Source organism: Asparagus officinalis, chromosome 5 (genome assembly GCF_001876935.1).
Source record: "Asparagus officinalis chromosome 5, Aspof.V1, whole genome shotgun sequence".
Classification (NCBI taxonomy): domain Eukaryota; kingdom Viridiplantae; phylum Streptophyta; class Magnoliopsida; order Asparagales; family Asparagaceae; genus Asparagus; species Asparagus officinalis.
Genome location: NC_033798.1, coordinates 126675392 through 126691095, shown reverse-complemented (window position 1 = coordinate 126691095; position 15704 = coordinate 126675392). Strand labels below are relative to the sequence as shown.

Genomic DNA, 15704 nt, shown 5'->3' with positions numbered 1-15704 from the left:
CACGGGTGCGAGCTCACGACGAGAGCTCGTCCGCACAAGGACAAGCGGCGTGGGTGGGCCCCCCTGTCCCCCACGATCACAACTAATATTAAGATCAAGGTTAGATCTCTAGTTGACAGTTTCGGTATTGATGCAGCTTCGCTAGTATCAGCAGTTCCCATTTGAAATTACAGTATATGGAATAAAGTTACTTCTGTCACAATATTTCTTCTTCCATTTCCGAATATCACACTCTCAAATCAACAATTTCAATTTAAAACCTCAAGTATTGATCATTGGTGAATATCAGTCTTTATAAATAGTTACCAACATGGTAATTCCACAATACCACTCAATTTCATCGAGAACAGTTTGGCGTCCTTAACATCCAAAATGGTGTGGACAATAACCTCAAGATCCAACATGTCGCAGACGATGTGTATTAAATCGTCTGAAACTTCAAACCTTCATAATAAGAAGCAAAGGAGATTTGGTAAGATACGTGACTCATGACAAGCAGACAATAAGTAGGGACATTCCACTGATATTCAAAAAGTAACGTTTGCAGTCATCTTCACTGCTAAAAGAAGAATGTGTCTTCACCCCCAGTGAACTGATTCTAGCAGAAATATTTAGTTATAAGAAAGACGAAGCACTTTCGGACTTGGTTGATTTCATCGTTTCCTCACATCTGATATATCAAGGTGACTCGCAAAACAATAAATACCTTCTCGCGCACAACTAAAAAAAACCGGACCTTTAACAGACAAAACAGATCAAAATTCAATTTTTATTTTAAAAAAAAAATAAACCACAAGGGAAGCGCGACCTGACGAACGAGCGGCACAGTGGGAGCGAGAAAGACACAGACGCTGCTGCTGGGCTTTCGAATCAAGTGGCCGAGCTCGTACATCAAGAGAACTGCGATGTGAGTCTTCCCACACCCCGTCCCCAGATAGACGATGATGTTCTCATCAACCGCTCTCTTGCAAAGATCGAGCTGATACCTAAGCAGATCAAAAAGAAACCAAATTAAATTGGAAGAGTAAAGTAACCCGGCCCCTAGATGAAATCGGGAGGAGGAGTGTTTACTTCCTGGCGATGGTCCTTGGATCTTTGATTGGATTCCGAGGATGCTGAGAGCTCGACTCCATGGCGACGATCGAGAGCGAGCGAGGGAGAGTAAAGTGACAGTCAAAAGTTTTTGGTTGGCGTCGATTGAGAGGCTTCGAGCACGAGCAAAGACTTTAATAGCGTACGAAAGTCTTAGCTCCGGGGAGTGCGTGGGGTCCACGCAGAAACCATAGATGTGACCGCGTAGAAAGAACGCCACAGGAAATCGTGGATCAAAATTCCTTCCTTAAACCCGCTGAACACCTAGGGGGTTTTGCATAAAAGCCTTTTTAAAATTTATAAATCACCACCAAACTCCTGACCTTTAAAAAATAATTTAAACGCCTCCGAGTTCGGTGGGGTAGAGTTAAAAGTTAAAAGGATAATTCTAATCTAACTATATACTTAAAAAACATATACTAATGTTTTTACTAAAATGATAATTCGAAGCATTAGGCTCCCACCTAAGGACGCGGCCTAAAATCACATCATTTCCTAAATTTTTTTTTGATCCGCTCAGTTGAACTTGATCTACACATTCTTAAACCCAAACACACCAATTTTGGGGTGAACCTGTTGTGTTTTGACCATTCGTTGAGCCGTGCAAAAAGTTCTATTCATTCGAAACCGTAAAAATTGCAGCGAGTGGATAAAGGGTCAAAACACGACGGGTTCACCCCAAAATTGGTGTGTTTGGATTTAAGAACGTGTAGATCAATTTCAACGGAGCGGATCGCAAAAAAAAATTTAGGAAATGATGTGATTCTAGGCCGCGTCCTTAGGTGGGAGCCTAGGGTGTCACCTTAGATTCACTTTTCCCATATATATATATATATATATATATAAACCAATATCATTCATTGGATCTAGATGAATCCAATGACTGGGAGTCGGTCAAACAGTCAACAAACACATGCATTAATTACCTCAACGAAAATAAATCTGGATTCACTGCAGTGAATCTGGATTCACTGTAGTGAAAAACGTGTTCGTTGAGGTAATGAATCTGGATTCACTGCAGTGAAGAACGTGTTCGTTAAGGTAATGAATCTGGAATCACTGTAGTGAATCTGGAATCACTGTAGTGAATCTGGATTCACTGCGTTGAGATAATTAATGCATGTGTTTAATGAGGTAATTAATGCAAGTGTCTGTTGACTGTTTGACTGAATCCTAGCCATTGGATGATATTGGTTTTTAGTTTTTAGGCTAAGGAGTATGTGTGTGTGTGTGTGTGTGTGTTACAATATGTTAATTTTTAGGGTTGTTAAGTGTACCCAAAACCAATATCTACATCCTTCCTTTGCACACAAATTTCTTCCGTATATTATAGAAAGCTAGTATAATCATCGCAACTCAAAGTTAATTTTTTTTGTAATTTTTCATTTGTCTTAATTAAACAAGGGACGATACAAAAGGATGGAAGACGAGGTAAAGTCAGCATGGTTTTAATGAACAAACAAGGTCTTTTGATAAATGAATTGGGGAAGAAGATGATCAAGTTTAAGTTTAATTAATAACTACACATGAAAGCGTCAACTTTTTACAAAACTAGATTTGAGACTCAAATTCGGGTCTCTAATGTTTTTCTGAAGATTAGAGAGTGTGAATTCTGGATTTTAATTATTATTTTTGTAAACTAGTTTCGGGACTCAAATTTTGGTTGTTGTAGTATTTATTTTTATTTTTTTTGGAGATTAGAGAGTGTGAATTCCAGATTTTAATTACTATTCTGAAGCTGTTGGCTTTCCTTATTTTTACAAATTTTAAAGTATTTCGTGCAAAACATTTTGTGCTGACGTTCGCATCTCTCTCCAAGTCCTAGGCTACTGCTTGTAGAGTGGTGGGTACCAAGTGTGACGTATGTAGGGAAGCGAAGAGAAATGAGGATAGTGGGCCAGACTAAGGCTTTTAATTGGACAGCTGTCGGTTCCGAGCCCATTAGTAGTTGCCTTAATTAAAGCGAATGAGTTTCTTACCAGAAAAAGGTGAATGTGTGCGTGAACTACAAGAGCACGGGAAAAAACCTCTTTTGCCTTCAAGGATTCAAGGATCCTATGCATAAGTATAGATGCTTATAATATGAATTCAAGGATAATATACATCAATTATTTGGTAGATAGATTTTGTTTCCTTGATTAGAAAATCTCAAAAAAAAAAAAAAAATCAACCCTCCTAAGGCATATACAACTAATTAAGTATCAGAAATTCCTTTCATCATAGCGTGAGATTATAAAAGTGAATAGGTGACTTTTGAATTCGGACCCTCTATTTTTATTTTTCATATCAAGGTAAATACTACTGAATATCAAACATCTATATCATTTTTAGGATAGTTATGATTATTTCCAAGTATAAGTATCATTATACCTGTTTTGAACTGTAGTCATTTTTATAAAAATAATAGACTGAAATTTGAAATCTGAATAGGTGACTTTTGAATTCGGACCCTCTATCTTTATTTTTGATATCAAGGTAAATACTACTAAATATCAAACATCTATATCATTTTCAGGATTGTTATCATTCTTTCCAAGTATAAATATCATTATACATGTTCTGGATTGCAGTCATTTTTATCAAACATCTATATCATTTTTAGAAATGTAGACTTATATTGTCTGCATACAGTGAAAGGATATATTGGCAACATATTTGACTTTTTTTTTTAAATCGGGCCATCCATTACTTGGGCCATAAAAATCAAATTGCACAGGTCTTGAGCATTTGGAAGTCAATCAAATTGCACAGGGTTTGAGCATTACAAAAAGGCTGCACGTAGGTCACAGATCTATTTTCTATGACCTGGGAGCATCCTTCACGTTTTTCAATGCAAGCAATAGAAAAGAAAACAAAACTTAAAATACTCCTAATTAAAGATAAAATAAAGAATAATTCTGACCATTTTATAAAATTTATAGCGCAGGTATAATACAAATACAAAAAACATAAAAATGGAAAATTTTATGGTAAATTGTCATGAGAAGTCTCGCACTGTCCGGTGCGAACACCCCAGGGGTTTTCCCAACAAAAAAGTTGGATCTCGTGGTGTGAGGAGTTCCCCAAACCAAAATTTCCCTTTTGCCAAAAAAGATATTACCGCGACATCTAATTTTAATTATGTTTTTATTTTTTTTAGACAATATTTTTTATTTAAAATAAAATATATAAAACTCATAGGACAATGACGTAGGATTATTGTTCTAATCACAGCGAACTATTAGCCATCCTACATATAAATGGATAAATTTAAAAAAAAAAACCTTTCCAGTATCGCATAAGAAAAAGGAAATAATCCAAACTCTATCCTTTTATTTACTGGGAATCTAATTAAGCAACTACCATATATTCATCTCATCAGCTGACACTACCTGAAGTTAATCTCAATCACCTCCTGAATTTTTTACTGAGTGAAGTACTATTGGCTAGAGAAATACAAACCTGCGTAATGAAATGATGCAGCAGAACAAAAATAAAATAAAATAACTGTTCTTGGCAAAGAAAAGTGTCAAAACCTAAAAATAGTGTAAACTGGATGCAGTTAAGCATGGAAGTTATCATTCTTATGTGAAATTCCCTCTGTAGTATGCACTGAATGCTGAAGTTTGTGCAAGAATTTGCGTATTTTGCATCTCATTTATCGGCTTCATATCCGCTAGTGATCATCAAATTGTAATATAGCCGATGAAGTCCTCATACTGTCGGTTACTAGATCAATGATGTATCGCATTTTTGGTGCGAGGACATTTAACTGATAATATAAGATTGACACCTTTTACCTAATATCACAGGGCAATTCAAAGGTGAACTGATGTCTTGACAGTTTGATGATTTAATGTGTCGGAAATGTAAAGTTATCATACTCATCAAAGAACCAGACACTAAACAGTATTTGCGAAACTAATCCACACCGATGAGCATAGTGCCTCCCCAAATGTAATGGATTCAATTACCCTTCCATTAAAATGTCAGAACTGAAAACACAGAAGCAATTGCATGAACAAAACACAAGATATACATAACAGATAATATTGAAATTTCAGTATCTGGGTTTCTAGTCGATGATGTTGTTGACGTGATGAAATAACTTGAAGCTTTAAATAACCATAAAGTGAATCCAGAGAACTAGAGAAGTATATCTGGTTTCTCAAAATACTGGCATACAATTATGACAACTGAGTACTTTAGGTTCCAGGTATATAACAAAGCAATCTTAGATACCATCTCTCCAAAGGGCTCTCCTGCTTATCCAAATTGCACCAGCTATTTGCTAAAAGGATCGAGGTTATCAACTAATAAACTCATTATCTACCAATCATCTCCAAAGTCGGCTAAATTTCTCCAAAATTTTCCTCTCAGCAAATGTCTTAAAACCGTGTATTTACAAATATAACATTAAGGAGCAAAAAGAGCAACCCCCTTAGAACTCTTGTTTTCTTTTTTCTTTTTTACAACAACAATTCAGGAAAAGGACTTTTCCTCTGAAGCAAATGAGCTCTCCTATAATCTGCTATCTCAACTAAGCTCGAAAACTGAAATACTACGTGGAAATGAACACCATACTCAGCTGCAGGTTTCCAACAGGGACAATATTTATTCAGTCAGAACTCAACTTTTGGACTCCTGGATGGGTCAGAAACTCTAAGTGTACCCCCGAGCTCTACAGGTACTAACGGAATTAAAGAGTGAAGGACATCAGTTATCAGAGGGCGATAACTGGGTTCAGGTTGAACACAAAGCACAGCAACAGCTGCCACCTGTATGAACCATGACACTCAAATTAGAAGAAGACAATAATGAATAAGGATATGGGACTAAAGTTCAGGGAATCTGACTTGGTATAAATGTTTCAAATCCATTGTGTTTTTAATTGCTGGATCCACAATGTTTGGTAGCTTTGATCGATCTGTTAGCTGAGGCATGGCCTGCAAAATATAAAATTTGTTACTAACGCATTGGAGACTAGGAGTTTGGAGTATACATGTAGGTTTTCAAACATGGGCAATGCTCACCCATGTAACTATAGTTCGGCACTGAGATGGGGCCAGTTTCTCGACTGGTTTTCTTCCCATGAGAAGCTCGAGAAGAACTACTCCAAAGGCATAAACATCACTTTTCTCTGTGAGTTTACCTGAACAAGTAAAAATAGATATCGTGTGAACTAAATGGTAAAAGAGGACAATAACAAGTGTGTGCACTTCCATAGACAACGAATTGGCTAACTACAGCCACCTTTCGGTGATTCTGGACTGCCTGTACTCCAGGAAATTAGTAAATAGAAATCATTGTCCATATAGTACCTTTCCACTGGGTTCCTAGTACATGAATGATGAATATACACAAAATCCCTAAATCTTCAGTAGCCAAAATCCCTAAATCTGTTGTAGTCAAAGTCAAATTAATGGAGGAATGGAGCTATGTTAAAATGTAAGGTCTGGAATCTTGGTTTATATTGGTCATTAGACAGTATGGATCGGTTTTGAGTAGAACAAATAGAGATTACAGATGCATACAATACAAATATACAATACGATGTAATCGATGTGGATTGTAGTGTTGATGCCTCAAAGCATCGCTAATGATTGTACAAATAGCTCAAAGATTATGCTATTCTAGATCTCAATATCTTACCTAACATAGATTTCTACGTTCTTCAGTGAAAAATCGTTGCATAACATACCCCTTCTATCTCTATGCTTTGGTTATATAACTGGTATCCAGAAAGTCAAACTGGAAAAAAATTACAAATAAAGGGATTCATGCTGTGGAAGTCATCCTATTCTGGACTATTTTGTGGCATAGATCTAACATTTCCTTTACAAATAAATGCCTTGTTTGAGATTTGTCTACAGATAATGACCATAAAGTTTCACTTTACAACCTACTACCACCTTGAATATATATATTTTTCAGTGGAAGTCATATGACCGTCTTTTCTCTTCATCTCCCTCCAAGGCCATCATTTCTCCCGCTAAATTCAACTGTAAAAGCCAACTCCATCTGCTACTGAATTTCATCGCAACTGCTCCTCTTAGTTGGCCAATTTCTATCTTCTCAAAATTGAACCTATTAACTCTACCTCTATCATCACACCATCATTGCCTTTAGATTTCAATTTTTCAATATATTTTTTAAGTACACATTAGCTCAATAAATAGTTCACTTCCTTTCCCTAGCACAGAAAAGTAAAGTATGTGAAGCTTTAATTTTTCCCAGAAACAAAGCAAGTGAGACTTTAGCGAATTAATGTGTAATTTACCTCTTTTTCGTAAATCATCTAATGAATCAACTGGTTTTTCAGAAATTCATTATTTCTCTAGTACAGAGTTTGGTTTTGTTGGATATTTTTAAAGAAAAGGCAATTTTGCCTTAATGAATTCTAATAAATTTTTGTAATTAAAATATGCAATTAAAATATGTTTTAATGTGTTTTAATTTGTAATTAAAATGGGCATAATGACTATACATTATGACGAACGTTACGGAATTTATTGAGAGATTTTGTAACGGCTCTTTTCAACCCCTATATAAACAACATATGTTGAGCTCAAGAAACATATGGAAAAATGTGAAAAACTTATCTTGTTTTATTTTCTCCTCTACATATCATTTTCATCTATACTTTAGTTTTACTTTATGGGCAACTTCTTCATCTGAGCTGAAGCTCTGCACTCTCGCCCGAGTGCAGAGGCCGGGCCGTTTCCGGGGGTTTTTACCGCTAGGGGAGAAGGGATCATCTGCGCCAGGGCGATAGGCGGGTCCTCAATCTTCTAGGGCAGTGTTTACACGACTGCTCCCGTCAGGCCTGTTTCTCTAATTTATATTATCTATCTTTGATGTATTATTTATTTAATTTTCGGGTTTAAATTCATGCTATAATCTTTATTTATTTGATAAATTTCCAACAATCTAGAAGATTGAGAAGTTTATAGCTTTGATTTAAATCTGAAAGTATTTTAAAGTTACTGTTCATGTAAACAGTTTTGGTTATTTTTTTTTTAAAAAAAATTAATAATTAAAAAATTGTAGCTAAATATTTCTGTTAATTTAATTTAACAGTTAATTACATTTGTCTTATAGTTGATTTATAATCAATAATTATTGTAAGTTACGAATATCAAAGAACCTTTATTGGTTTCTAAAAGCCTAGTTTATATTTGTTAGAATCATCTAAAGCCTACCCTTATTCCCTTGTGCTAGTGAATATGCTCTGTATTTGAACGTTGATGATCACCAATAAATAATTTGAGCTTTTAATACTTATTTATGTTTGAAAGTCTCATATGCATGGTTTTGACAAGAATAAAGAAAACAAAATAGATGCTTTGAAATATCTGGATTTGTTCATGGTTTAATACTTTTATTTCTTTAAGCTATCAATAATATGATGCCTTCTATTAATAATTTCATACATTAGTGTATTTATGCATCTAATAAGCTTAGTACAGAAGGTGGTAAAAGTGAATGCAGATTTGTTCAGCAACTTAAGTGGCAGCTGTCTGCAGCAGATGAGTTTTACTCTCAAGACATGAAAATCATGAGGTTCGAACATCAATAGGTAAACCCCTCATCGGCCTTATCCAATATATGTTTGCATTATAATTGCTTAGCAAATTAAATGCTTGCATGAAATAATTTAAAGTTTCTATATACTGTTAAGGAACAAAAACTCATTGAGTGAACCGATTCAAGTTTTCTTGGATTAGTTGGTGTCTAAGGCAAGGTTTAAGGGTTGCGTAACGCGCTCTGCAAGGAACGAGGTACTTAATTGATCTTTGATCAACCTCTATTACTATCCTTACCTGGCTAACTACCCGGGTAAAACTTTAATCTTTTCACTTTAGGAGTTTTTGGTTTGGAATAAGAGGAACGGAATTATGTGAAAATTCATATGCATTTATTTAATTACGCTTCTTGCATCATATATTGCCTAATGATAAATGATCAATATATGAGCGAACAAATCAAAGAGGTGCATTTTTTAAAATTCTATTTTATATGGTGGATTATATTCTAAATCTTTAAATGTAAATTCCATCTCTTTTTATTGCATTATGATGGATATTGTTCAAATCTTCAAATGTAAAGTTCATCTCTTTTATTGCATTATGATGGATATTACAATAAATGTTCATATATCTTTTGGATAACTTGCATTTGTTACATGATTAATTGCAAGGTTTTATGCAAGAATGCACTTGAAAATTTTAAAGCACGTATGTACAATTATTATTATTATTTGTATTTGTATAAGAGGTGGTACTAGAAAATGGCAACATAAAATTGGAAGGTCTCTTTTGTAGACAACCAATTTAAATTTGGAAGGTCTCACTTGTAGGCAACCAATTTAAATTTGGAAGGTCTCATTTGTAGGCAACCGATTTAAATTTGGACGGTCTCCTTTGTAGGCAACCAATTGTAACCTCTTATAATAGAAGAATTTTAAAAATTTTATGCATTTGAATTATGAAGTATGAAATATATTTTAAGATACGAAAATATATTTTAAGATACAAAATCCTATTATGCTTTGCATGTATATATTATTAATTTCATTCATGTATGTGCATATGCATAACTGCAGAATTTTTAGTTCCACATTAGTTTGAAATGTTCAGATATTAAGGTCAATCTCTTCAGACATAGACTATGATCTTTTATGATCATAGATCATGACCTAATGTCAACTTCAAACAATATGATGGACTAATTACAAAATAAGAACTTGATAAATAAATACAACGCCTGCTAGGCAAAGTTATGATTCTAGACTTTGTAAAGTCTGTGAAAAGAATCTTGATGACCCTTTGACTAAGGGATTATCCAGGAGTGTGGTTCTGGATTCATCGAGGGAGATGAGGTTAAGCCCATAGATGAGGTCACTGACAGCGGCAACCCAACCCTTATTTGGAGACGTAGTCCCAATGTCGGTTCAATGTGGTAGAAACAAGCTGGACTAGTGACACTCGTGTGGAGCATCGACCTAGATATATTTATATATCATTATGTAGCATTTGCTACTACCCCTTCTCTATGATGACGATGCTCTTATGATACAGCTGGCTAGGCTGAGTTTTACTCTTAATAAGTCCAACGCGTGTATTGTGGGGGGTATTAAATAAACAGCTGTAGTACCCTTTGAGGACTTACCTACGTGAGAGGAACCGTGATGGCCGCGGTTAGGGGGGGCTGGGCTAACCCCTAGAAACTCTCATGAGTCGGTTTTTTGTGAGCATGGCCTTTAACGCTCAACCCGCTTTGCTCAATAGATGAAGCGTATTGTGTGTGTTTTCATCAATACCTGATTAAAGGGGCCTAATTCAAGGCCTAGTCCATTATGTCCCTCAGGTGGCGATGAACTCACTAAGGAAAGGTTCAAAGCCGAAAGCTACCTTTCCCGAATTCACGATACGATAGGTTGCCCAACCTATTTTCATTTTGTGATTTATTAATTTATTTTTTCAGTCAATATTGCCTTTTGGGGGGGACTGTTGGATATTTTTAAAGAAAAGGCAATTTTGCCTTAATGAATTCTAATAAATTTTTGTAATTAAAATATGCAATTAAAATATGTTTTAATGTGTTTTAATTTGTAATTAAAATGGGCATAATGACTATACATTATGACGAACGTTACGGAATTTATTGAGAGATTTTATAACGGCTCTTTTCAACCCCTATATAAACAACATATGTTGAGCTCAAGAAACATATGGAAAAATGTGAAAAACTTATCTTGTTTTCTTTTCTCCTCTACATATCATTTTTATCTATACTTTAGTTTTACTTTATGGGCAACTTCTTCATCTGAGCTGAAGCTCTGCACTCTCGCCCGAGTGCAGAGGCCGGGCCATTTCCGGGGGTTTTTACCGCTAGGGGAGAAGGGATCATCTGCGCCAGGGCGATAGGCGGGTCCTCAATCTTCTAGGGCAGTGTTTACACGACTGCTCCCGTCAGGCCTGTTTCTCTAATTTATATTATCTATCTTTGATGTATTATTTATTTAATTTCCGGGTTTAAATTCATGCTATAATCTTTATTTATTTGATAAATTTCCAACAGGTTTTTGTAAGCAGAAGCATGAATTTGATTCCTTTAATTATAAAAGAAAGAAAGAAAGAAAGAAAGAAAGAGGGAATTATTAGACTAACCATCTAGAAGATACTCTGGAGCTACATAACCAAGAGTGCCTGAAAGCTTGATATTGCCTTTATTTTCGTTACCACCAGTCACTGCAAGGCCAAAATCTGAAATCTGTATCAAGAAACATAAAAAGGATAAGGTCATTTCTGAGCAGGGGAGCGTGAAAGATTTAAACTCAAAATTAAAATTCAACTAGCTTTTATTTCAGTTTGAAAAATGGAAATACCTTGGCATTAAATTCTGAATCCAAAAGAATATTGGATGATTTCAGATCTCTATGGATCACAGGTGGGTTGCAATGCTCATGTAGATACTCTAATCCTCTGCTTAACAACAATGTAGAAATTTACAAATAAACTAAAGTCAATGTCTCACAGAAGATGGTGAATCAGGCTGCTAACCTTGCTGCATCTAGTGCGATTTTCATCCGAATGTGCCAAGTTAAAGCTGACCCATGAGATGGTCCTGAGACAGAAACCAAACTCACAAATTACTTCAGACGCTAATTCCCTTCACTTCAATCAGCTATAAGATGCTATAGAAAAGTACATACCATGTAATTGTGTTTCCAAAGATCCATTATGCATCAACTCATATACGAGGAATCTCATTTCTCCATGAAGGCAATAACCCAACAAAGAAATTATATTTGGATGTTGAATTTTCCCCAGCAAATTTACCTCATTCTGCAATGAAATCCTGAGTATGAGCCCTACAATTGAAATGAGATAAACATTGAACAAATAATAAGTTCCTCACAACAGGATTTATGAAAAATTACCTCGAACTCTCTTTCACAATCTTGCCTACCACCATTTAGCTTCTTTACTGCAGCAAGAAAACCCCCATCGAAGCAAGCTTTATAAACAAACCCAAAGCCCCCTTCTCCAAGGATATTACTCTCACTGAAATTATTGGTTGCGGATTCTAACAGCGAATACTCCACCATGGCAAGTGAAGGTTTTCTGCCTGCCGTATTGAAAGAACTGAACTTGCTCAAGATTGGGCCTAACGTGATTCCTCTACTTGTATCTGCATCAGGTAAAATTCGACACACCACTAGAGTAAAATTCACATGCTCGAAGGCGAGAAGGTGTAGAAAATGGGTTTTATCAAAGAAAGTACCCGAGCCTTGAGCAGTCTTTTTCTCGGGGTCATTTTGATTCCTTCGCCAAAAGATCCAGACCACAAAAATCGATAGAAAGATCAGAGCTACCGCAACTGAAGATAGGACAATTGCCAGAACTAATTGCTTTTCCAAATGGTGGTGTTCATAAATCACTAATATCTGCATCACTGAATCATAAAAGTTGTGTGAGATCTCAGCTAAGAAAATACGGAATGCTGAAAGTAAATTCAAACATAGGTGAAATTGACTAGCAAAAATCGCTTCATGATTCCTGCTAGAGATCAGATCATACACAAAATGTAAAGATCCAATGAATTGCATTTAAAAGAAATTCAGAATGCAAAAAAAGGGGAAAAAATAGCGAAATAGTTTCATCAATTGAGCTGGAAAACACTAAAAGGGTGCAATCTGAAATCATACCAAAAGAAGATGAAAAAAAAATGTCACTTTTACAGAAACTTGGAGAATCAAAGACAATGCGGGCACTAGTTTCTTCCAAGATGCCATGAGGTATAATTTACGAGGTACAAAACCTAATAAAGGGGAATCAGCGCGGTAGAGGGAATCAAAACAGTAGAATCATTGTCCATCAATAATTGCAAAAACTCAACAGTAAGTTCTTAAATATTCTATTTTGACAACACCCAACGATGCAGAAACCCAAACCAAAAAAAAATCCCAGAAAGGAAAAGGGTATAAACACAGAGATTATTGATACTTGATCTCCTACCCGAATCAAAATCTATAACAAAAAATTTTGAAAAAAACTGTACCTTGGGGGGCCGATGCCACTGAAGGAGAAGTTGGAGAAACTGGACGGAGGCTGGGAGGTTGAAGAGGAGTAGAGAATGGAGAAAGCAATGGAGGGTCTCTGCCATTGACAACAACTACAAGGCTAACAAAGAACAGAAAGCTGAAGACTTCAATATCGCGCTCTCTCTCTCTCTCTCTCTCTCTCTCTCGGTAGAGTTTGAATGGGGATCTTTTGAGCTTTCACTTCCCCATTTTTTTTCTTCTCTCTTTTGGCTGTATTGCTTTAATTTTAATTTTTTGAGTTTTGAGGATTTTTTTAATTTGACTGAGGAAAGGACAGAGACAGTTCCACGGAGAACAGGAGAGAGAGAGAGAGAGAGAGGGAGAGACTGGATTGATCATGTGGAAGTAGTTACAAAAGAGCAGCAGTGGAGCTGAAACCAACACCAATTTGAAGAGGCTGCGATTATGACCAAAATGCCCTTATACCTTTTGACTTTTTTTTATAATTATGTGCATGTTAATGTGATAAATAATGGATCTGTTTGGTAAAACTAGCTGAAAACTGCGAGATTATAGCTGAAAGCTGTGAAATTGTAGCTGAAAGCTGATAGCTGTGTAGCTAGCTGATTGACTAGAGCTGTTTGGTAAAAGTAGTTGTACAACTAGCTTAAATTTGTTAAATGAATAAAAAAACATGCAATATTATTGATATAAAATTAGAATTATTAGGGGTAAAAACGGAAGAAAAAAATTGGCAGCTCCTTCCCAAAGACAAACGCTGCTTGAGGTAGCTTTCTAAAAGCTACTTGCAAAAAACACAATCTCCAAAATAAGATCCTCCTATTTTTTGTCACCAAACAGCTCTACTAGCTTATAGACCAAGTCAATAAGACACAATCTCTTAGATAAGACACAATTTCTTGTTGCTAAACAGTGCCAATATAGTTTTGGATTTGAGACTGAGATTCTATCTTTGTGAAAGCTTATTTTTTTTATTTATGTAGCATGAATAATATTTTCTGTAGTATAAATAATGATTTTAAGGTTTTGTTTTTGATTTAAAAAATAGTAGGTTTACCTTTTTAATACATTGATGCTTTATATTTATGTCTTTTATAAACTATAATATAATGACGTGTGCATGCTTCAATATTCATGTCATTGAATATGATCTAGAATGTTCTTGAATAAAGATTGTATCTTTTATAACCTAATGGTAAGGAATGTGCTAATCCATCATTCTTTTCATGTAATTGAACTTAATCTAGAATGTTCTTTAAGAAGGAAAAAGAGAGAGAAGAAAATAAAATGGGAAAATGCTTTTGTACAGTTATAGTTCTACCTTGAAATCATAATGGCGAGGAGTAAATGTCCTTCAATCATTCATTTTTTAGTTGCCCTAACTCTGTTTTTTATATAGTAGTATAAATTCTATATGAATTCAATTGAGTTTCATTTGATATGATAAATTGAATTTCTTTTTATTTAATAATAAAAGACTAAAACATCAGATTAGCCTAAAAAGTAACATTTCTTTACCAGTTTAGCCTAAAAACTAACACCAGTGACGCTTTAACCTAAAAAGTGACAAGTTGGTGACGCATAGACCTTTTCGATTGCTAGAGATAATTTTAAATGAAAATATTAATTTTTTTACATATAGACCCCTAAAACTCTCATAATTTTCAAGTAAACCCTCTCTCCCTCCCTCCATGCATTGTGAAATTTGTTATTTTAAAAAAAAAGAGTTCCCTTCCCGCAATCTCCTCCATACTCTTTCTCATCATCTCTTCCATTCTCTTCTTCTTGATATCCCCAAAATTTCCTCATTCCTCCCTCTCCTTCTACCACCTCTTCACATCCTCACTCTTATGGTCTTATCTTCTCTTTTCTATCATCTCCTCCATTTTTTCTAGCCCGCCTCAATCCACAATCTTTCTCCTTTCTCCCACTCTCTCTTCCTTCTCCTCCTTTTCCTCTCTACCTCCTTCTCCTCCTTTTCCTCTCTACAACTCCCTCTTCCTTTTTCTCTCACTCACTCTTTCTCCTTGCTCCGAACACTCCTAATCCTCAATATCAAACATTTTATCAAAAATCTAACATCCTCCTCCTAATTCTTTTTAACCCTCCAATTAATATTAAGAAAGAAGAAGAGTTTAAGGAGGTTGAATTTTTTATAGAATATTTGATGTTGGGGATTGGGAGTGGGCAGAGTAAGGAAAGAGAGGCGTGAGAGATATGAGATAGATGAGATAGACTGTGGATTGAGAGGAGCTTGAAACTAATGGAAAGAGATAAGACCATAAGAGTGAGGATATGAAAATGAGGTAGAATGAGAGGAAGGAAGAAAGAAAAGTTGGAGATACGAAGAAGAAGAAAATGGAGGAGATGTGGGAAAGAGGAGGGAGGAGATGGTGGGAAGGGAGGATATATATTTTTTAATTTAGTTTAACAAATTTCACAATCTAGGGAGGGAGAGAGGTTAATTCGAAAAAATATGAGAGATTCATGGGGTCTAAATGTAAAATTCTTTCAATATTTTACTTAAAAATTATATCCAACAATTGAAAAGGCTTTATGCGTT

At 35.3% G+C, this 15704-nt stretch overlaps 2 protein-coding genes across 3 annotated transcripts in view; both read right to left on the bottom strand.

The window, feature by feature from the left end:
- The window catches only part of LOC109841198 (endoribonuclease Dicer homolog 4-like), a 35730-nt gene extending 34454 nt beyond the window's left edge, over nt 1–1276 (bottom strand). Inside the window, exons 1-2 of one of the 2 annotated variants that reach the window (XM_020410107.1) lie at nt 1072–1276; nt 809–986 (exon numbers count right to left, since the gene is read on the bottom strand). In XM_020410107.1, coding sequence (XP_020265696.1) covers nt 809–986; nt 1072–1133 — 240 coding nt within the window. In that variant the 5' untranslated portion in view covers nt 1134–1276. The remainder of the gene's footprint in view (nt 1–808; nt 987–1071) is intronic. The other variant, XM_020410106.1, reaches the window with a different exon arrangement.
- Nucleotides 5236–15463, bottom strand: LOC109841200 (probable receptor-like protein kinase At1g80640). Its single transcript, XM_020410108.1, has 12 exons — nt 15452–15463; nt 14659–14661; nt 13138–13285; nt 12361–12531; nt 12017–12267; nt 11789–11921; nt 11637–11700; nt 11462–11558; nt 11244–11346; nt 6105–6223; nt 5928–6017; nt 5236–5849 (listed from the first exon to the last, which is right to left on the bottom strand). The coding sequence occupies exons 4-12, from the start codon at nt 12527–12529 to the stop codon at nt 5694–5696; spliced, it is 1182 nt and encodes a 393-aa protein (XP_020265697.1). The 5' UTR covers nt 12530–12531; nt 13138–13285; nt 14659–14661; nt 15452–15463; the 3' UTR covers nt 5236–5693.